Source organism: Diceros bicornis, chromosome 8 (assembly GCF_020826845.1).
Source record: "Diceros bicornis minor isolate mBicDic1 chromosome 8, mDicBic1.mat.cur, whole genome shotgun sequence".
Classification (NCBI taxonomy): Eukaryota; Metazoa; Chordata; class Mammalia; order Perissodactyla; family Rhinocerotidae; genus Diceros; species Diceros bicornis.
In genome coordinates, this window is record NC_080747.1 from 1,224,082 (window position 1) to 1,245,048 (window position 20,967).

Here is a 20,967-nt window from a genome sequence, read left to right on the forward strand (position 1 = left end):
AGCTGGGTGCAGAGACCCAGACCCGCTGTCCACCACAGCACTGCTTCACTCTTGCAAACGGCTGGGAAAATGCCACAGGCACAATGCCTGTGGGCCACTGAACTCATGGTAACATGTCCCCTTCCCAAGCGGACAACTTGCCAAGACAATGGCTTGAGGCTGGGTCAGGGAGGATGCAACCCTCAACGTGCCACCCTCAGTTCTCTAGGGACACAATGCTAGCAGGGGCAAAGTGACCCCAGCAACAAGAAAGGGAAGGACAGATGGACGGACAATGGAGCAAGAGGCACCACCACCAAGGGGCATGATTCCAGAAGCGCAAGACACCTCTCTGCCCAGAGACAAGAGGTGAAACCATGCCTGCCTGCAGGACATGTGCCCCTCAGCTGGGGAACTGGAGACCACTGCCCACAACACCTCAACACCTATTGGAGCCCTTCAGGCCACATGATACCCAGCGTGCCACGTGCCCGGAGCACCCCCAGGGGCCAGGGCAGTACCTGTCAGCAACACATTAATATTTCTGCAGCAAATTTTATGAGCACTCACACTATGGGAGGCTTAAGAAGAGGAACAGCCTCATATCAGCTCAGGTTTTCCCACTGAACAAGATTCAGCAAATGCTGGGTTTCAAAGCTGCTGTGTTACAGTTTGACTGCTTATGCAGTTTCGGGTGCTTCCTCTCTGTCTCTCTTTCTATGATAAAGGAGGTCAGGTGCTGCCAAATGATATCCATGATGTTCTCTTGAATCATAAACTCTCACCCTTCAGGGGTCTGGACGATTTCAACTGAAGATTGAGGTTGCAAAGTAACAGTTAAAAAAACTAATACAAATAGTTACCACTTGCAACTACTTATCTCAACATTTCTTATACTGTATGATCAAAAAAACAATCAAATGTTTTAGATGCTGAAACCGACATGAGTCTCAACTCTCACCTATAATCCCTAATTTGAAGGGTATGAGTTCAGCCAAACAGCTTTACAGTTCTCACTGTTTAACTTTCTAAACAAAGAGTAAACTTTACAAAAATTGTGGGAACTTATAAATAAAGCACAGCTTTTATGTTTTAATATGAATCTTAAATGCAAGGGCATTTGAATCTTAAAAGGTGCTCAACAAATTCAACATCCATTCCTAATAAAAACACTTTAAAATAATAAACAGACACAGCAAAGAGTACTCAAAAACAGAAGCTAACATTATAAGTAAACACTAGGTACTCTATTTTTTGCTGTTGTGATAATGCATGATTGACTACAGCTCTTCTGATAACAGATCTGGCTACCGAGATAAGAGCTAAAACCCCAACAGAAGCTAAATGCACTGGGAAGGAAGAGACAAAAAATTATTATTGTGCACTAGGAAGATCCACGACCATTAATTAAAATGTGTTACAATATAAGCTAAAAAATAATCAATGGAACTGTGTGAAGTGGCCAGACACAAGAAAACATACAGAAATTAGTACCTTACACGCCAGTAACAATCACTTAGAAAAGATAATGAAAAGGTAGGCTCGTTAACAACACCAAATAGAACACATCTGTAAAGTGTCTTAAAGGCAATGCATGTGGCCTATGTAAAGAAAATGACACCTTTTTCTGAGAGAAAAGGCCTTAATAAAGAAAACAACTTACACTTGTAAAGACTACATTTAATTTTAAAATATTCCCAAACAATTTTATGGGTTTAATGGCATCCCAGTTACAATCCCCAAAAGACCATTTCAGGGCCCGGCCCAGTGGCACAGCAGTTAAGTTTGTGCATTCTGCTTCGGTGGCCCGGGGTTCGACAGTTCGGATCCTGGGCACAGACCCACTCACTGCTCAAGCCATGCTGAGGCGGTATCCCACACAGAAGAGCTACAATTCTACAACTATGACACAGAACTATGTACTGGGGCTTTGGGGACAAAAAAGAAAAAGAGGAAGATTGGCAATAGACGTTAGCACAGGGCCAATCTTCTTCTTCAAAAAAATTTCAGAACTGAAATAATTCAAAACTTCATCTAGAAGGACTGTCCAATAAGGAGGCATGCGAGGCCTGGTCCCTCGGAGACAAAAGCCAGCTTGGGCCGGCCCCATGGCTTAGCGGTTAAGTGCGCGCACTCCGCTACTGGTGGCCCGGGTTTGGATCCCGGGTGCGCACCGACGCACCGCTTCTCGGGCCATGCTGAGGCCGCATGCCACATACAGCAACTAGAAGGATGTGCAACTATGACATACAACTATCTACTGGGGCTTTGGGGGGAAAAGGGAAAAAAAAGGAGGATTGGCAATAGACGTTAGCTCAGAGCCGGTCTTCCTCAGCAAAAAGAGGAGGATTGACATGGATGTTAGCTCAGGGCTGATCTTCCTCACAAAAAAAAAAAAACCCAGCTAGAGAACTCACTGAGGTAAATGACAGGTACAGAGCGCCCAGGAATGACAGACTCCCCACTCGAGGGAGACAGGCACAGCTGGCCTTGCAAGCTGCTGGCATCACTGATCCATAGTGCCAGATCCCACACACCTGGGGTGGTTCATGCAGGTGAACGGCCCCCACACTCCTGGGGGTAGTTCACGCAGGTGAGCCCAGTCCACACTCCGGGGGGGGGGGGGTTCACGCAGGTGAGCCCAGTCCACACCCCTGGGGTGGTTCACGCAGGGGAGCCCAGTCCACACCCCTGGGGCGGTTCACGCAGGGGAGCCCAGTCCACACCCCTGGGGTGGTTCACGCAGGGGAGCCCAGTCCACACCCCTGGGGTGGTTCACGCAAGTGAGCCCAGTCCACACCCCTGGGGTGGTTCACATAAGTGAGCCCAGTCTACACGGGGCTGCAGTAGGTCCATGCAGCAGTTCTCTAACCTCAAAGACTTGACACGAAAACCTAGACTTCCAACTTATCTTGAAAAACCCCAAGAGCTGGCCCTGAGGGGCCACATCCTACACGGCAACCATGATTGCAGCCCCGGGTCACTCGCCACTCTGTTTACACCACCCGCTGGTCTCCAGGTCCCTGAAATGCTACCTGCAGATTACAGAGTTCACTTTGGAATGAAATCTAGAAAAGCACACTTCAGCAAGAGTAAAGATGTTCTACACTCATATGTCAATGGCTCCATGTCATAAAAAGAAATATTTCATGACAGTAAAGTCTTGTGACTATCAGAAGAGAAACCTAATTAAAACCAAAGCCAAGAGCTGGGAGACAGCACTCTGGCAGCAACTGGGCCCGCAGGGGCTGCTGCTGGGAGTTTTTTTTTTTCTTTTCTTTTGTGAGAAAGATCAGCCCTGAGCTAACATCCATGCCAATCCTCCTCTTTTTGCTGAGGAAGACCGGCCCTGAGCTAACATCTACTGCCAATCCTCCTCCTTTTTTTCCCTTTTTCTCCCCAAAGCCCCAGTAGATTGGTGTATGTCGTAGCTGCACATCCTGCTAGTTGCTGTACGTGGGAGGCCGCCTCAGCATTGCCGGACAAGCGGTGCGTCGGTGCACACCGGAGGTCCAATCCTGGGCCGCCAGTAGCGGAGCGCATGCACTTAACTGCTAAGCCACAGGGCCGGCCCCCTGGGAGGAGTTTTACACAGACTTTGTTGTGTCCCCACCAAACACTGCACATGCATCAATTACACAGAGACACCTGCACATGCACGAACAGCCACGTGTGGCTGGCTGCTCATTTAGCACTTTATAAAAGCCATAAAACTGAAAATATGTTTAAGCACGATTTTGCTTTAATAACAACCAATTTTTCACATATGACTTGTGTAGTTTTCATTTTAGGGAATTAAATATTTCCCAGGAAGCATCCTCCAGAAAAGTTTTATAGCCAAGATGAGGTGACAAATTAATCTCAAATGAGTAAGAAAACCCAAAAGACCTCACAGCTCCATGGGTAAGGGGCTGTGAGAGGCCAGACGGACAGCACTTGGGAAGAAGGTCCCATACTCTCGAACAGAAAGAATCTGGGATACTGGAAGGGAGAGATGAGCTCCACTCTGGGTGTCTGGGGCAGGTGGACACAGACCTGGTGCCAGGAGAGAGGTGTGGGCATCCCACGAGATAGGTGAGGGGGATCAGAAGGAGACCACGAGGATGCCGGGTAGCGGGGATGGTGAGTGGGAGAACACAGCAGCTCCAACGTAAGTTCAAGTCCGTGTGTGACAGTGGACAGGGAAGTGTGGTTGCCACTCCCTCCAGGAAGACCTCCAGCCTTGCAACAGTACCACAGACCTACCACAGGGAAGAGCTAAATCTACCACGTCCCCAGAACCAGGTGGGGGCGAGCCCTACGGCCAGCAGTGGTTCAACACGATGCTCTGTGAAGGACGGAATATGGTACAAGGAAGGGTCTGTGTGCTCACTGATCGAGCCCAAAACCAACAATGCTGCCCGGCACTTCCAACGTTTTTTTTGCACAAATACATGGAAATCCGCTGAAAATCGCAGCCATGTAAGTATGGAAAAGATTTGTCACATTAAATACACAATATATATATAGACTGTGGTTACCACTCTATGTTTTAAAAACAGATACATAAGAAAAAAGACCAGAATAAAATACATCAAAACACTACTAACATTTGTAACAGGTATTGGGATCATGAGTTCATTTATTTTCCAAAGATTCACTAACGTATGCGGTTATGTATTTCAAAAGGAAAAGATAAAGGTTTGAAATAAACAAAAACAAAGAACAGGAAAGTAGGATATACTGTCTTCCCCAAAATTCAGAGTCACACACCACTTGAGCATTTTCAGGCTCCCACTTTCAAATAGGGAGAAAGTGACATTTATTTACTTACACGCAGCTTATCAACCCCACGGTGTTGGCACAACTGAGACAAGCACGATCCCCCAGACTACCTATGACAAAAACAAGAAAAAAACAAGAAAATAAGTCTCAAAACAGGTGCTTTACACTGATACTGTCTTTCAGAGTCTGAAAAAGTGCCCATTTCTTTTGTAGAGTATCTGGAAGCCTGTTCTGAGTGTTGGAAGGTTTCAGAGTGTTGCTAAGTGAAGGGTCTGCCCCAGTTAGGAACATAGTTTCTTGGGGTACCCCTAGGGAAGAGGGGTAGCCTGAGGCAGCCCCTGGCTCCATGCACCCCAAGTGTGGGCACCAGGCTCCATCAGCCAAGGGCCCAGGGCGTGTGGGCCTGTGGGTCTCCCCAGGTGGGACCATTCCGCATTTACTCTAGCTGGCTCTAGTGGGCAGAGCCCAGGATGCACATGACCCCCGTCGCACAGTCAGCCCCACAGAGCAAGTGAGGGCCCTGTCCAAATGACCCAACGCCCTCTCTGCCCACACGAGGGGGCGAGGGCTACGAGAATTACTGGAAAAATAAAGCCAAAAGTAAGCCATTTCTTGGATAAACAATATCAACAAGTGTACAGCACATTTTTAGCATTTTGATGTATTCTGACACTTTCCCTAACTCACTCTAGTTTCCATAAGCATAAATTCACAGTTCATTTACATGACCAACATTTGGGCCTACCTGTGATCAAACCCTGTGCTGGGGAAACAGCTTCTGGAGGGGACAAGACAGATATTGGGGGTGGCAGGGCCAGAGGCGCCATCCCCATGAGATGCCAGGCAGTGAGCCTGGAAAGGCCGGCTGGCATCATAAGACCCTTCAGGCAGCAGGAGTGCCCAGAGCAGGTTTGGGTTGCTGAGGGCTCACTCTGGGAGCCAGTGTGAAAAGGGGAGAGAGAAGATGGACAAGGCAGGGGACACATGCCAACTCCTGGACACCCTCAGAGCAGGCCAGGCAGGGTAGACCCAAGCTGCTCCCAGTGGACCCTCTGGGGACAAGGACTTCCACTTGTCACTATGTAATTCAATAAGAGGGCCAGTCTCATCATGGGCAACTCTCACATCCTGTGCAGAAGGGTATTAAACATTAAACTTGGGACCGTGTAATACAGGTGACAGCCTCGTTTTAAGTTGGGGGCTGGGCTCATGAGTGTTCACTCACCATAATTTATAAAATAATCTTTTATATTTCAATGTTACCTTTTCAGTTAAAATTAAAAAGCAAGTGGCAAAGAGCACACTAGCCCTTCTCATTCTAGCTGAGGACCTGCCCTCATTGTCTCCCAAACAGAAGCCTCCCCCAACCTGTGCCTGTCCCCTCCACCCCTGCCCTGGGCCAGGCGCTCACCTCAACAACTTAGCTCAGAAATGGTGCCCTGCCCTGTGCACTGCCCCCAGCAAGCAGACAAGCTGTCACAGCTCCCAGAGCTCCCTGGCCGGCCCCTCATCTCTAAGCTCCATGAACTCGTACCCTCTCTGTCCCACCTGCTCCCTTCCCATGCTCTCCCCACTCTGAAGGCCGTGTCCTCCTCTTCCTCTGCATGGATGTGGTCCAGGGGCCACTCCCTCCTTCTGGAAGCCGTTTTGTTGTGTCTTTTTTCCAACAACCAATGCAACGCTCCCACTGCGACACTAGCTGGGCATCCTACAATTCAATTCGTTTTTTTTGTTTTTTTTTCCTACAATTCAATTCTGATTCTCCGCAGCATGAGTGCAGACCCACAGGTTAAGTAAGGGCTCAGTCCCACAAGGCTGCCCCCACTTGAGACACCAGTTGCAAGAAGGGTCCTCAGGCTACCCACATTTTTGCCAACTACAAATTCAGGGGTTCCCACAACCCTCTCAGTTTTGATAATTTGCTGGAATAACACAGAACTCAGCAAAGTGCTCTACTTACTATTATGGTTTATTACAAAGGATACAGATGAACAGCCAGACGAAGAGGTACATAGCTCGAGGTCCGGAAGAGTCCTGAGTGCAAGAGCTTTTGTCTCCGTCGGGTCAGCATGCGCCACCAACCCAGAAATTCCCCAAGCCTCCCTGTTCAAGAGTTTTTATCTTCATTACCTAGGCATGATTGAATATAACCTTGGCTAATGGCAATCTAACTCAGTCTCCAGATGCCCTCCCCTCCCTGGAGGCTGGGGGTGGGGCTGGAAGGTCCAACCCTCTAATCATAGGTTCTTCGTTAGCATGAACTCAGATATGACAGAAAGGGGCTCATTATGAAGAACAAAAGCCATTCTTATCACTCCAGCAAAACGAAGGGTTTTAGGAGCTCAGCCAGGAACTGGGGACCAGAGACAGAGACCAAATATGTTTCTTTGTATCCCACACCTTTCTTTACCTATCTTCCAGGAAACCACACTCTCCAGATTCTCCCCAGCTGTTCCTGCCAGGATCCTCTCTACCCACCTCCAGATCCTCCCTCGGCACTCTGTATCTGAATACCTGTGGGTACATGAGACCTGGAGGCCGGATGGCACCTCACACCTCACATTCAACAGCTCCAAGAACTCCCAGCTTCCCCCCGCCTGCTCCTCCCCAAGTCCTCCTGTTTCAATAATGGCCAAATGCCAGGCCCTGGCTGCTCTCACACCCTGTCATTGGCAAATCCGGTCAGCCCACCTCTACAGAGCCCTAGCCTACTCCTAAGTATGTGCCCCACAGAACGACTTCCTCCCAAAGAGCACAGTGTGGAGAGCAGGAAAAGAGTAACCCCACAGCAGAGACCTGCCAGACACACCTCAGCCAGGTGAGCAAGGTCAACATCAACTGTGATAAATCACATTGCTAGGGATGTGATAGGACGTGATAAGAAGGACACTTCACCTCTGTGGCCTTACCCACAAAACCCATAACCCCAGTTTAACCATGAGAAAAACATCAGACAAATCCCAATAGAGGGGCATCTTACAACATATCTGACCAGTCCTCCTCAAAACTCTCAAGGGAAGTCTGAGAAACTGTCACCACCAAGAGGAGACTAAAGAGAAATGGCGACTAATGGTAACGTGGTATGCTGGAGGTGTCCTGGGACAAAAAAGGACATCAGAATAAAGTGTGTGCAGATAAAGGAAAAGCACGTAACAGAAAAAGAGACCAGAGCAGGGTATGGGACAGAAGAAAGGCAATCTGAATACTGCACTGGCTCATGACTGTGACAATGAGCCATACTCACGCAAGACGCTAACAACAGGAGAAATGTGCACTAGACAAGAGCTGCCGTGCCCAGCCAGCCAGGAGCGTCATTTCTGACGGTTCAGGGACCTGCTCCCCACTGTCCAGCCCTGGGTCCCACAGGCTCTGGATTCCCTGTTGCTCCTGCAGCAAACTCACTCTCTCTCAGCCCCTTCGTGTCTGTGTAATAAAGAACCGTGATAACTTCAGGAAACATTTGTGGTCCCAGAATAATACAGCCACAAAACAAATTCAGCTAACTTCTCATCCATAAACACGCTACAGAAATGTGAAGTGGCCAAAGTATTATTATCACCATCCTTAACAGGCAAGAGATACAGAGAGAGCTCTGACAGCAGAGGGAGAGACTAAAAGCTGGACTGGACACCCAAGAGTTCACACACAGTCAGTGCTCACTGCTCAATGCCCTTTCCACAGCTCCAAAGGTCTAAGCAGCCAACCAGCCACTACTGTTAAAAATTACAAGAGTCACGTTTCTTAGAGTGCCTTTGTAAACTGAAAAGCATCTTGAAATATAGTATTTTACTTGAGTCTCTCAATTTTATATGGAAAGTTTTATCTTTACTCCAATCTTACAAATAAGAAACGAGCTCAGAAAGGTTAATGTAAAAAGAGAAAGAGAGGAGAGAGGGAGTGAAGGAGAGTTCTGGCGCCCTACATGTGGACTCCTAATAGCCCCGATCTCTATGTCACAGGTGCCGTCACTGAGGCTCCACGTACAAAGGGACCTGCCCCAGGCCATGCACCGCAAGACCTGGAGACTCTACAGAGGCCCAATAACATCATAAGAATATCAGCCCCACGGACGTCTTGCAAGCCCGCAGGGCCTGCTCGCCAGCGTCTGCCAGCCCCCGGCCATCTCATCTCAGAAGCCCTGAACGTGGCCAAAGGGCACGACTGTCCTCGTGAGTGGGCGCCACGTTCCACCGACCTTAACCACAAAAGGAGCGCTGAGACCGTCCTAGGGCGCTCCCTTCAAAACTTTCCCTGCTCACGAAGCAGCGGCCAGCGGCCGGGCGACTAAGGTCACAGAGCGAGTGAGTCACAAGCCGCGGCCCGCGCCCGGCCGCCCCGCGCGCACGGCCCCCACGGCCCGAACGCTCACCACGCCCCGGCAGCGGGTCGGTCAGGGCGGGGCGGAAGGGCAGGACTGCCCAAGGTCCCTGCCGGGAGTGACACCAGCCCGGCGTGACCCCAGTCCCGGGCTCGTCCGAGCGCCCCTACCCAGCGGGAGCAGCCCAGCCTTGGGGGCGCCGTGGGGCTGCCGGACCGAGGCTCTCTCCGCTCCGCCCGTCTTGGCCCTGGCCCCCAGCCCCCGGCCCCTCTCTGCTTCCGCCCGGCTCTCCTCCACCTCCAGCCCTCCTCTCGGCCCTCCCCGGCCCCTGTCCCCCCACCAACCCTGGCCCCGTCCTCCAGTCCCCTACCCCCGGCCACCAGCCCACGCCCCCGGCCCCGCGCCCTCGGCAGACAGCCGGCCGCTTACCCCTCGGGGCGACGGCGCGAGGCGGCGGGAGGCAGGCGGGCCCCCGGCCGCGGCAGCTCCTGAGTAAGATGGACGCCATGCGCCCGGCCGCGGCGGCCTCTCCGGCCGCCTGCTGCCTCCTCCTCCTCCGCGGCGGCCGCGGCTCCTAGCCGGCCCGGCGGCGCCACAGCCCTCGCGCGGACGATTGAGGGCGGCGGTTGGCTCCCCGAGGCGGGCGCTCAGCTTAAGAGCCCGGCACCGGCGGCGGCCATGCCCCGGCACAGACGTCCGGCGTTGCGGGGCGGGGCGGCCAGGCCGCCGCTCCCATTGGGCCCCTCGTGCGCCCGCCGCCGGCCAGGTGAGGGGCGGTGCCTCGGCCGACTACCGGTCCCGGTGTGCACTGCGCCGCCGCGAACTACAGGTTCCGGCGTGCACCGGGCGGCCTGGCCCTGCCGGCGCGCTGCGCTGTGGTTGCCGTCGCGGGACGGCGCGACGGCCGCACAGGTTAGGGGAGCCGGCAGCGCATACGTGGCGGGCCCTATCGCCTCAGGGCGCCGGCAACCGAGTGGGACCTAGCCCTGCACCGACACGCAGCAAAACGATTCCGGGGACGTGTGGGAGAGGGCCCCCCGTGGTCCAGGGCGGCCCTCCCAACACAGACTTTCGCGCCGCGGCCGCCCGACCGCCCGTCATTCTGCTCTGGCCTGCGCCACCCCCAGTCCGCGACAGGGACGCGGGGTCCTGGCTCGCCTCCGGGATTCCCGCCTGGGCTGGGCCGAGCCTGCGGGTCCGCCCGGCTGACCGCTCAAGCACCTGCTCCCAGAAGTCTCCTCTCCGGGCAGCCGTGATGTTCGAGCTCCTTCCTTCCCTTCCCTAACATGGGGTCACGTTCGCGACGGGCGTGGGAGGGTCGATGAGGTGACGCGGGGAGAGCAGACGCGGGGAAAGGTGAGGATCGGCGGCTCCTGGGGCTCACCGGAACGCGGTCTTCCCCAGCAGGCCACTCCCACCAGCCTGCACCCCAACCCAGTGGCACCAGGCCGTTCCCTGGCCTCACCGCATTACTTCTCACTTCCCAGCCTTTGCTCCTTTCAGGTCCTCTGCCTGGAAGGTCTTTTCCATCCTTCTCACCCCATCCGCCTGTCTTGTTCACTAATGTAATGCCAGGGCACCGCTTGGTGAGGGTCCTACAGTACACTCCGTGTATATCTGTTCTCAGTGCATGAGCTTGAAACTCCTGATCCCAGCAGGCTCCCCAGTCTTCAGCAGCTCCCCCAACACTCAGTCCTCACCATCTGGAAGAAGTAGCTTGACTGGGGTGGTTTTCCTGAACCCTGAACCAGAACTGCCAGGTGCTGAACCGGGATGGGCCTGGAGTCCTCATCTGAGGTGGGAGAAGGTGGCTCTAGTTAGTGCAGGGCACTTTGAAGATGACATAAAGTGCCTGTATTGGCCTGTATTGGCACTGGGCAGTGAGCGCTATAGAGGTCAAATGCAGAGTTAATCTAAGCACACATATTCCTGAAATCAAGGCCTCCACTGCCAACAAACCATAAAGCCAGGGCCCTTCCCTACCCATCCCCCAGGATTCAAAGGGGGATAAGGAAAAACAGTCCTTGTCCCCCCATCCAGGGTCAGGCCTGTGCCAGGGCAGACAGGCGCTCAGGGTCAGAAAGGACTGGCCTTTTAATGCCCAAAGTGTAGGACTATGCTTGTCGTAGTACTTGTAGCTGACATTGGCCCTGAGCTCTCAAAGACTGTCCTAAAGCCATCCAGAGGCAGGGAGGGAGGCCCCACAGAGCAGGGGAGAAAGCTGGTCCCAGACAATGCTTTGGGATCCCAAATCACCAGAGACGGGGCCGAGCAGGAGGTAGTGACCAACAGAAGAGCAAGAGTGTCTGTTTGGGGCCGGCCCCGTGGCTTAGCGGTTAAGTGCATGTGCTCCGCTGCTGGCGGCCCGGGTTCGGATCCGGGGCGCGCACCGACTCACCGCTTCTCTGGCCATGATGAGGCCGCGTCCCACATACAGCAACTAGAAGGATGTGCAGCTGTGACATACAGCTATCTACTGGGGCTTTGGGGGAAAAATAAATAAATTAAAAAAAAAAAAGTGTCTGTTTGCAGGACTTTGAAGGGTACTGGACAGGGGAGGCCCCAGCCGCCTCTCTATTGCCCAAGGAACCAGGTGTGAGGAAATGTACAACACTGCTCACCTGCCCTTGGGATGACTTACTCCTGGCCCCGTCAGGTGGGATGGGAGAAGTAGCCAACAATAGGTTTTCCATAGAGGGGTCGGCGCTGTGTTGGGGACTTTTGGGCACCATCTGTGATGCTCTCTGCAGCCCAAAGGGTGGGGTGTTAGAAAAATTCATTTTTCAACAATCAAAATAACTTCATTGGTTCTTCTGGTTATTTAAAGAACGTGTGCATGGTGTAGCCATTTCAAGTTTATAAAAAGTATAAAGAAACAAGTAGAAATCTGGCATCTCAAAGCTTGCCATGCATACCCTTAATGCCAAATGAAAGGCCGCCTGCCTGTCCTGCATCTCTTCGTGCAACAGTCCAGGTGCGCAGAATCATGGCATAGCAGGTTTGTTTTAATGTCATGGAGTCTTTTTGCCTTTTTCTTTCTCTCTTGTCTCTTATTTTGGGGGCTCCCTTTTCCTCTTCCCTATGCTCCCCACAAATCATACATAACCTTCCACGGTTGCTCTGCATTTATAGAAGTGAGAAAGTCAAGAGAAACAGGATGGGATGTCCAGGCAGCACGAGTGCCCCAGTTAGGGAGTTTAGAGAATCAGGTTAGGGGTCAGATTAGGGACTGGGTTAGGGGGTCAGGTTAGAGATTGGGTTAGGGGAGCGGGTTAGGGGTCAGGGTACCGGAGGAAGCCGTGGCAGGGCTGTGTGCTGTACTCCAGCCATGCTCAGGTACAGAGCAGGTGGAGTTAAATTAGATTGGGTTGGGATTTTGCCCAGAAGTGTGATGAAAGAAGAGAGGAACAGTGGAGTCAAGGTGTGTGCAAGAGAGGAAGGGAGGAGGAGGTGGGGGCATCTTGGGACGGTGAAAGGCGGCACAGTCACTGACCTGTAGGGCCTGCTGAGTCTGAGGGGAATTTGAAATCAGGTACCAGAGCAAGCCAGCTGGCAAGAAAGGGATGCTCACAACAGGGGTGGTGGGTGGCTTGTCCTTATTGGCCACGGCAAGGGCTAGGGTGTGAGCCCAGGAGAAGACCCTGAGGCAAGGATGGAGGGCAAGGTGCTTGCAGGAGACGGGCCAGGACACCTTTGAGTACCTGTGGGAAAAGGTGCGCCTTCCTCCAGCTGGAAGCAGCCTTAGCCAGGCACGTGCAGCAGCAGGAGCAGGGGTTGGCCTCTAGCCCCTTCTCCCCCCGTTGGGACAACCTATGTGACCAAGGTGGTGGCCCTGGGCTGGGACATGGAAGGGATGTGCCTTTGCATCTTGAGAACCCAAGAATGGTGTCTGTGGGACTAAGCTGGAGCCTACTGGCTCCCTACAGCAATAACCATTCTGTCCTTGCCTTTTCATAACAGAACCCTGGTTTTACTGAGTTTACTGGAAAACACTGTATTCACCAGCCTCCCTTGAAGCTAGAACTGGGACTTAAGGTGAAAGGTCTTTACAGCGAAGGTGGCCCCTGTACCCTTCTGCTTCCTTCTGCCTGCCAAGCACTGTGGGTGATGGAATGGAAAGAAAGGAGCCTGGACTGCCCACCTTGGACTTGTTTTATATAAGAGCGAGAAAACATCTATCTTTTTCTCAGCCACTGTTATTTGAAGGAGTTTCTGTATATAAAGCTGAACTTAATCATAACAAATTCAAGGACAGATCTCTAGAAGCTGGATTGCTCGGTCAGCATGACTGCAAAAGTATATTTTTGTAAACTTTTTAAATTAAAAGTTTTAGTTTTAAAATTAACTTTTAATTTTACTTCAGTGTATGTAAAGTAAAGGGAAGTGCCCAAGTCCTAAGTGTTCAGTCTAAAGTGTTTTTCCATTATGCACACACCCATGCAACCCCCACTCCAATCAAGGCAGAAGGCTGCCAGCTCCAGAAGCCTCCTCATGCCCACTCTGAGATCACCCCTTCTCAGAGATACCCTCTACTCTGACTTCTGCCAAAAATCAGTTTTGTCTGTTGTTTCGCTTTATATAAATGGAATCAAAGAGGGTATACTTTTTTTATCTGGCTACTTTCACTTAACATTATGTCTATCAAATTCATCAGCGTTGTTGTGGGTAACAGTAATTTGTTATTTTTCATTGCTATGCAATATTTCATTATATGAGTATACCAAAACTTGTTTATCAACGATAAGGTTGATGGACCCTCAATTTTTGGCCATTATGAATAACGTTGCTACTGGTATTCTCATACGTGGCTGCCTTTGTTGTTGCACACACGGATGCCTTTGACAGGAGCAGAATTGCTGGTTAGAGGGTGTACTTAAGTTCAACATTTGGAAATGGTTTTCCAAAATGGTTTTACCAGCTTACCCCACCACCAGCAGAGCAGGAGTCACTCAATATCCCCATCAATCCTTGGTTTTGTACTTATTGTGATTGTAATTCTGGAAGCTGTGGGGCATATTGTGGTTTCATTTTGCATTCCTTTCATGGCTAAGAATTCTGAGGCACTTTTTCATGTGCTTTTGACTATTTGGACCTCCTCTTTTGTGAAGTGCCTGTGTAAGGATAGTTTTTTGTCTATTTCTCCATTGGGTCATCTCTCTTTTTCTTATTGATTTGTAAGAGTTCTTTGTATATCCTGGATAGAGGGACCTTAGTCAGATATTTATAATTCAAGCATTTTCTCCCATTCAGTGGATTACTTTTTCAACTCTTCATGGTGTCTTTTGATGAATAGAAGTTCCTAATTTTAATGATTTAATCTCTTTTTTGGTGAGTGCTTTTTGTGACTGAAGAAATCTTTGCTACCCTAAAGTCATGAAGATATTCTCATATGTTTTATTCTGGAAACTTAAATTGTTCTTTCTTTCACATTTAGGCTTATGATCATTTGGAACTGGTACGTGTTTGTCTTCTATGTTACGAGGCAGGGATCAAGGATGACTTTTCCCCTATGGGTACAAAATAGATCCAGCACCATCTGTTGAAAAGACTATCTTCTGTCCCCTTCTGTAGGCAGAATAATGGCTCCCAAAGATGTCCACTCCTATCCTAATTCCAGAACTTGTGAATATGTTACTTGACACAGAAAAAGGGATTTTGCAGAGGTGATTATATTAAGGATCTTGAGATGGGAGATTATTCTGGATTATCCAGCTGGGCCCAATGTAATCATAAGCATCCTTAGAAATGGAAGAGGGAGGCAGAAGCAAGGGGCAGAGGGAGATTTGACTACAGAGGAGGAGGTCAGAGTAATGCAGCATGAGGGGGACTTGAGCAGCCATTGCTGGCTTTGAAGATGGAGGAACGGGCCTTGAGCCAAGAAATGCAAGCAGCCTTTAGAAGCTGGAAAAGGCAAGGAAATGAATTCTCTCCTAGGGCCTCCAGAAAGGAATGCAGCCCTGATGACACCTCAGTGTTAGCCCAGTGAGACCTGCATCAGATTTCTGACCTACATAACCTTAAGATGATCAATTTGTGTTGTTTTAAGCCACTAAGTTTCTGAGAATTTATTACAGAAGCAAATAGCTAATATACCCCAGTGAATGACAGTGGCACTTTTGTTATAAATCTGGTGGCTATGTATGCCATGCGACTTGATTCTGCTGCTTGGTCTTTCTGTTTGTACTTTAGTCAATACCAAGTGGTCTTAATAACTGCAGCTTTATAACTTGCTTTGATATATGGTGCTGTCAAATCTCCAGCTTGCTCTTCAAGCTTGTTTTGGTTGTTCTTGATATCCTTTGATGAATGAAGTTCTGAATTTTAGTACAGTCAAATCTTTTTTTTTTTTTTTTTTTGTGAGGAAGATCAGCCCCGAGCTAACATCCATGCCAATCCTCCTCTTTATGCTGAGGAAGACCGGCCCTGAGCTAACATCCGTGCTGATCTTCCTCCACTTCATGTGGGACACCGCCACAGCATGGCCTGACAAGGAGTGCCTTGATGTGCGCCCGGGATCGGAACCCGGGCCGCCAGCAGTGGAGCGCGTGCACTTAACCGCTACACCACGGGGCCGGCCCCCAGTCAAATCTTTCCTTTGATAGCGAATGGGTTTTTTCCTTGTCCTTTTAGAGAAATCTTCCCTGAACTAAGGTCAGAAGGGTATTCACTTAGATCCTCTACCAAAAGATTTAAAGATTTTTCTTTTACTATTTCAGACCTTGATCCATCTAGAGTTCCCAGGAATTTTTGCATGCAGCGTGAGAAACAAGCCCAACTTCATTTTGTGCCCTTTAGATAGCATAGCCCTTCCCCAGGCCTCCTTATTGAACAGTCTTTCCTTCCCCCAGTCTGCCCTGCCCCTCTGTCCTATCTCAGTATTTCTGGACTCTCTCTTTTTTCCCCTTCTCCCTCAGCCAGCTGGTCTGTGCACCACCACTCCACTCACGGTTGTCCCGATGGGAGGCACAGTGGTCCTGAAGCTAACAAGGCCCCTGCATGAGACCCTGGCAAGTCAGTGTATTCACATGGCTCTGTTCTTTTTTGGTACAGTTTGCAGAAGTGTGATATTTTGCCTGTGATTGGTTAAGACCACTGTCTCTGTCCTCACCACCTGCCCCTCTGGTTTGACTAAGAAGTGCCTGTGTGTGGTTTGCATCCCAGTAGGCTGAATCTTGCTTGGGGTCCACTGAGCTTCTTGGATGTGTAAGTCAATGCTTTTGTCAACTTTGGAAAATTTTTGGCCATTATTTTGGCAAGTATTTTTCTCTGTCTCATTCCTACTTTTTTCTCCTCAGGCTCCAATACATATCGTTAAACCCTTTACTATTGTCTATCAAGTGCCTGAGACTGTTTATTTTCTTCAACATCTTCCTCTCTATCTTCAGATTGGATAATTACTAGTGGTTGTCTTTAAGTCCACTGAATCTTTATGTTACCTTCAGTCTCCTGTCAAGCCTATCCAGTGATTTTGTCATTTCAATTATGCACTTTTCATTTCTAGAATTTTCGTTTGGTTCTTTTTAACAGCTTCCATTTTTCTGTTGAGATTCCATTTCTCTTCACTGAATAGACCGTCTTTTCCTTTAATTGTTGAATATCTTGAAACAACTGCTTTAAAATCTTTATCTGTCAAATCTAACACTGGACTCAGGGTTGGTTTCTATTGATTTTTCCTTGACTATGGCCACATTTTCTCTTTTCTTTGCATGCCTAGTGACTTTTTATTGTATATTGGTTGTTGTGGATGATATGTTATGGAGTGTCTAGATTCTGTTGTCTCCCTCTGAAATTGACAGTGTGTGCTTTCTAATGCCAGATCACTAAAGACTGCAGCTTCTGCCTTCCTTCTCTTTGGATTTCCCCTCAGGGACTTCCCGCTCCCGTGTTAGGAGGACCCTCAAGCAGCCTGTGGAGAGGCCCCCATGGGGAAGAACTGAAGCCTCCTGCCCAAGACTAGCATCACCTGAGTAACCGTCTTGGCAGCCCATCCACAGCTCCAGTCAGGCCAGCCCTGGGCAACATCTTGTCTGCAACCTCATGCAACACCTTGAGCCAGAACTATCCGGCTCACCTACTCCTGAATTCCTGACCAAAGAAATTGCATGCGGTAATCAATGTTTACTGTTGTTTTGGGGTAATATGATACACAGCAATAGATAACTGAGACAGGATGTGTCTGGAGAACATTCGCTCTAGAATCAGCCCTAGTTCCCGGGGTCTGGATCCTGGTGTTTCAGCTGCATGCCAGGGATGTGCATGGGCTTGAACGAGATCTCCAGTCGGGCCAGGCCAGAGCTCCCATGGTGGTTGTTATCTGGTAAATCTGGGGGCTTCACCCTAAGCTTGTGCAGCCCAAGCCTCAGCCAAGGACAGTGGGACATCTTAGATTCCCCTTGACACACCTGTCTCTCCTCCAGTGCCCTCCTCACAAATCCCAGCTGTGTCACTGCCCTCTCAGCTCAGTGGGACAGCGTGCCCTGGTAGGACTCCATCTCCCTGTACCATGGTAGAGACTGCCCACAAACAGAGCTGGGGTGGTCAAGTTGTACCTCATGAATTTCCCTTTCCTGGGGATGGCAGTCAGCATTCCCTGTTTTCCACCTGAGACTGGTTGCCTCATATGTTTTGTCCACATTCTGGCTATTTACAGTGGGAGGGCCAGTCTGGTACAGCTTCTCTGTTAGAGTCCACAGCATAGGCTTCAATCAGGTTTGCTTTTTAAAAGAATCCTTCTACATCTGTGGGAAAACTGGTGAGCTCTAAATCAAGTCTGGTTAATGGTAATGGACCAATGTTGGCTTCTTAATTGACAAAGCTACCATGGAAATGTAAGGTGTTGACACTAGGGAAACAGGTGGGGGGAACTGTGTATTATCTTTGCATTTTTTCTGTAAATGTAAAATTATTCCAATAAAAAAAATAATAGAAAGGATCCGTCTGGCTGCAGGGGCGGTGGCAGAGAGGGCAGGCTGGTGTCCGTGTGGCTGTTCCTGCTGTCTCTGGTCAGTCTCCAACTCAGGTGGTGAAGCCAGTGACCAGCCCAGAACAGAAGTGGTCCAAAGCGCTCCCCACGCTGTTACCAGCGCTTACCTCTCGCTGCAGGCCCCGGGCTTAGGAAGAACTTTTATTTTCTTCGCTTTTCTGTTCTGGGTTTTAATTTCCTGCAATTTTCATAATTAGAAATAGAAGAGCTACTTTAACACAAAACAGTGTTTCTTTAGCCAAAGACTGAGGGCAGCGGTGGCCGCTGGTGGTCCTCGATCTGGGGCAGTCCCCGCGGAAGATGGAGGAGAGGGGCCGCAGGAGGGGTGGGGCCGGCATGGCGGAGGTCGCCGTCTTCTCACCATTGCCCTCGTTTCTCAGGCATCGCTTCCTTCCCTCTGAGGGAGCCGGACCTGCAAAAATCAAACAACGCGCCGGCCCCGGGTGGGGTGGGGGGTTGGTGGCGTGCTGTCCGGGGCAGGAAGGAGAGCCGCGGACAGTGGGCGGGGCCTTGGAGCGCCTGGCCAATGAGGCGGGCGGGCCTGGGCGGGGCGGGGCCGGGCGGCGGGAGACTGGCTGCCGGCGGGGCAGGTCCCTAACTGACGCCCCAGCGGCCAGGCCGGCCCTCTTCTTGCCTCCACCAGGACGTGCGAGCGGGCCTGCCCCAGTACGTTCTGGAGGGAGGGCAGCCGGGCAGGTGCGAGCACGCGCCCTCAGGGGAGGCGGGCTCTGACCCGACGCAGCCATTCCTTCCTGCCGGTTGTACAGAGGAGTTGTGGGTTGAATGGAGTCCCCCAAAAGACATGTTGAAGTCCTAACTCCCGTGTCTGAGTGCGACCTTATTTGGAAACAGGGTCTTTGCAGACGTAATGGAGTTAAGACAAGGTCCTTAGGTGGCCCTAATCCAACGACTGGTGTCCTTCTAAGAGAAAACAGACAGGTGGACACATGGGAAAAGGCCACGTGAAGATGGAGCCTGGGAGTGCAGTGACGCTGACACAAGCAGAGAACACCAAGACTGCCGGCCACCGGAAGCTAGAAGAGGCCAGGAAAGATTCTCCCCAAAAGCCTTCGGAGGAAGCTTCTGGAGAAAGTAGTATTCCAACTAAGACCTGGCATGGGAGGGGAGGGGAGGGGAGAAGTTCAGTTCATATCTGCCCAGGGTGGGTGCCTGTGGCTGTCCAAGGGGTGATGTCCACTGGGGAGTCAGCTTCACAGACTGGGAGCTCTGGGGAGAGGGCTGAGCTGGAGAGGCAGAGCTTGACATCCTCCCCATTCCTGCGAGTCTGACACGAGGCTGGCTGAGGAGTGGGCTTTGTGTGAGGGGCACTGGGGAGCCATAGCAGGATTTTAAGCAGGTGGGTGACATGTCAATTTTGTGGTTTAGAAAAATTCTGCTGGCTGGGGCAGAGATGGACTGGAGGGGGAGAAAGTGGGGTGGGGAACCAGCAAGGAGAAAGCTGCCTCTTATTTCCAAGTAGGAACCTGAACTAAGGCCCTGGCAGCGGTGAGGCAGAGTGGCAAGCAGGAGAGGAAAGACTGGATTAGATGAGGATTTAGGAAGTGGAATCTGGGGAGGGGTGGGGCGGTGAGTCCTAGGCCGGCTCAGGTGGAATCTCCAGGCAGCAGCCTTTGGTCCATAAGATGGGTCTGCAGTTGCCCCCAGGACTGGACCCTGGTCCCGGGCTGTGGTTTGCTCCTGGAGGTGACCACTGAGACTCTGACAACAGGCACCTCAGGTGTCTCGGGGGCTCCCTGTAGGTCAGCCCCGAGGTGGATGGAGATAGGGGTGGGCAGAGAAGGTGGGAGGCCTCCTGCTCAGGTCTCTCAGCCAGGAGTGGGGCAGGGTACTCTTCTCAGCAGGGTTTCAGTCTCCAGGTCCATCTCCCTGCCTGACAGGGAACCCTGCTCAACGGAGGGTTGGCTCACGTGACCCCAAGGGGCCTTGCAGTACTGCCCGCTGGCTCCTGGGGGCTGTCCCAGTGGACTGAAGTGGTCCTTGGGCTGGGCAGGAGCTGAGGCAGAGCTGGGTCTTGGGAAAGGCAAGTTTCAAGCCTGGAGAGCAGAGAGGTCAGGGCTGGGAAGGGGCTACTGGGAAGGTCTGGGCACGGGAGGCCCTCACCACTGCTCTGCCTGGGCTCTGGGCCTGCCCTGGGCTTAGGAGGGGACCTCCCTTCCCACCCCTTCTTGGAGTCAGGGGCCACCTGGGGCACGGGAGGAGGGGTGGCTTGAGACCACTCGTTTCCACTTGGAAGCCTTCTTTATTTGGCCAGGGATGGAGAAAGGCTGGGGTCAGAGTGCAGGCATCCCCATGGAAACGGCATTGAGCCTGGCCCCTGGGGGACCCTGACCCTGGCGGGGGATTGGGAGGCCAAGCCAGGGCTCAGGGGCTCCTTTGGCTAAGGGGCTTGGGCCTTGCCTTTGGCAGCAGCTCTTACAGAGAGGTCCAGGCCATGAGCTGCAGGACCCGTGGTGATGAGGAGCAGGGAGGCAGAGCAGGCTTCAGCCAGAGCCACACAGAGAAGGTCGAGGGGAGAGGAGACTGTACCTCCTAGAGCTGTATACCCAGAGTGAGCGGTTAATGGATGGCGGGTAGCCAGATGTGGCACGGTTGCAGACCTTGCTGCCAGGGGACTCCCAGCACCCCCTGACCCCGTGTCCCATGGCTGCAGGGCTGGTCCCAGAGCCAGCAGGCAGGCCTGGGGTACCCTGATCCTATATGCCTTGCCCAGCTCAGCCTTGGCCTGAGAGGCTCTTGGGGGGTGGGTAGCAGGTGGGAGCTGAAATAGAAGACAGCTGAACCCCAACAGGCCAGAGCAAGGCAGCCCTCACCCTCTGAAAAGCCTCTTGTCTGTGGTCACTACTTTATGTCAAGTCTGGATTCCCAGCCCCTCTGTCATCTGCAGTCACCCCACTCTGAGTAC

At 51.5% G+C, this 20,967-nt stretch overlaps 1 protein-coding gene and 1 long non-coding RNA gene across 4 annotated transcripts in view; one reads left to right on the top strand and one right to left on the bottom strand.

Moving 5' to 3' along the window:
- The window catches only part of LETM1 (leucine zipper and EF-hand containing transmembrane protein 1), a 39,839-nt gene extending 30,100 nt beyond the window's left edge, over nucleotides 1–9,739 (bottom strand). The window contains exons 1-2 of one of the 3 annotated variants that reach the window (XM_058546543.1): nucleotides 9,491–9,739; nucleotides 4,793–4,853 (exon numbers count right to left, since the gene is read on the bottom strand). In XM_058546543.1, the coding sequence (XP_058402526.1) occupies nucleotides 4,793–4,853; nucleotides 9,491–9,569 (140 nt within the window). In that variant the 5' untranslated portion in view covers nucleotides 9,570–9,739. Of the gene's footprint in view, nucleotides 1–4,792; nucleotides 4,854–6,291; nucleotides 6,431–9,490 lie in introns of those variants that run through there. The other 2 variants (XM_058546541.1, XM_058546544.1) reach the window with 2 other exon arrangements.
- Nucleotides 9,740–10,023: 284 nt separating this feature from the next.
- LOC131409406 (uncharacterized) lies at nucleotides 10,024–18,017 on the top strand. Its single transcript, XR_009220917.1, has 3 exons — nucleotides 10,024–10,417; nucleotides 16,112–16,264; nucleotides 16,878–18,017. It is a non-coding gene; the product is annotated as an uncharacterized LOC131409406 (long non-coding RNA).
- The last annotated feature ends 2,950 nt before the right edge of the window (nucleotides 18,018–20,967 follow it).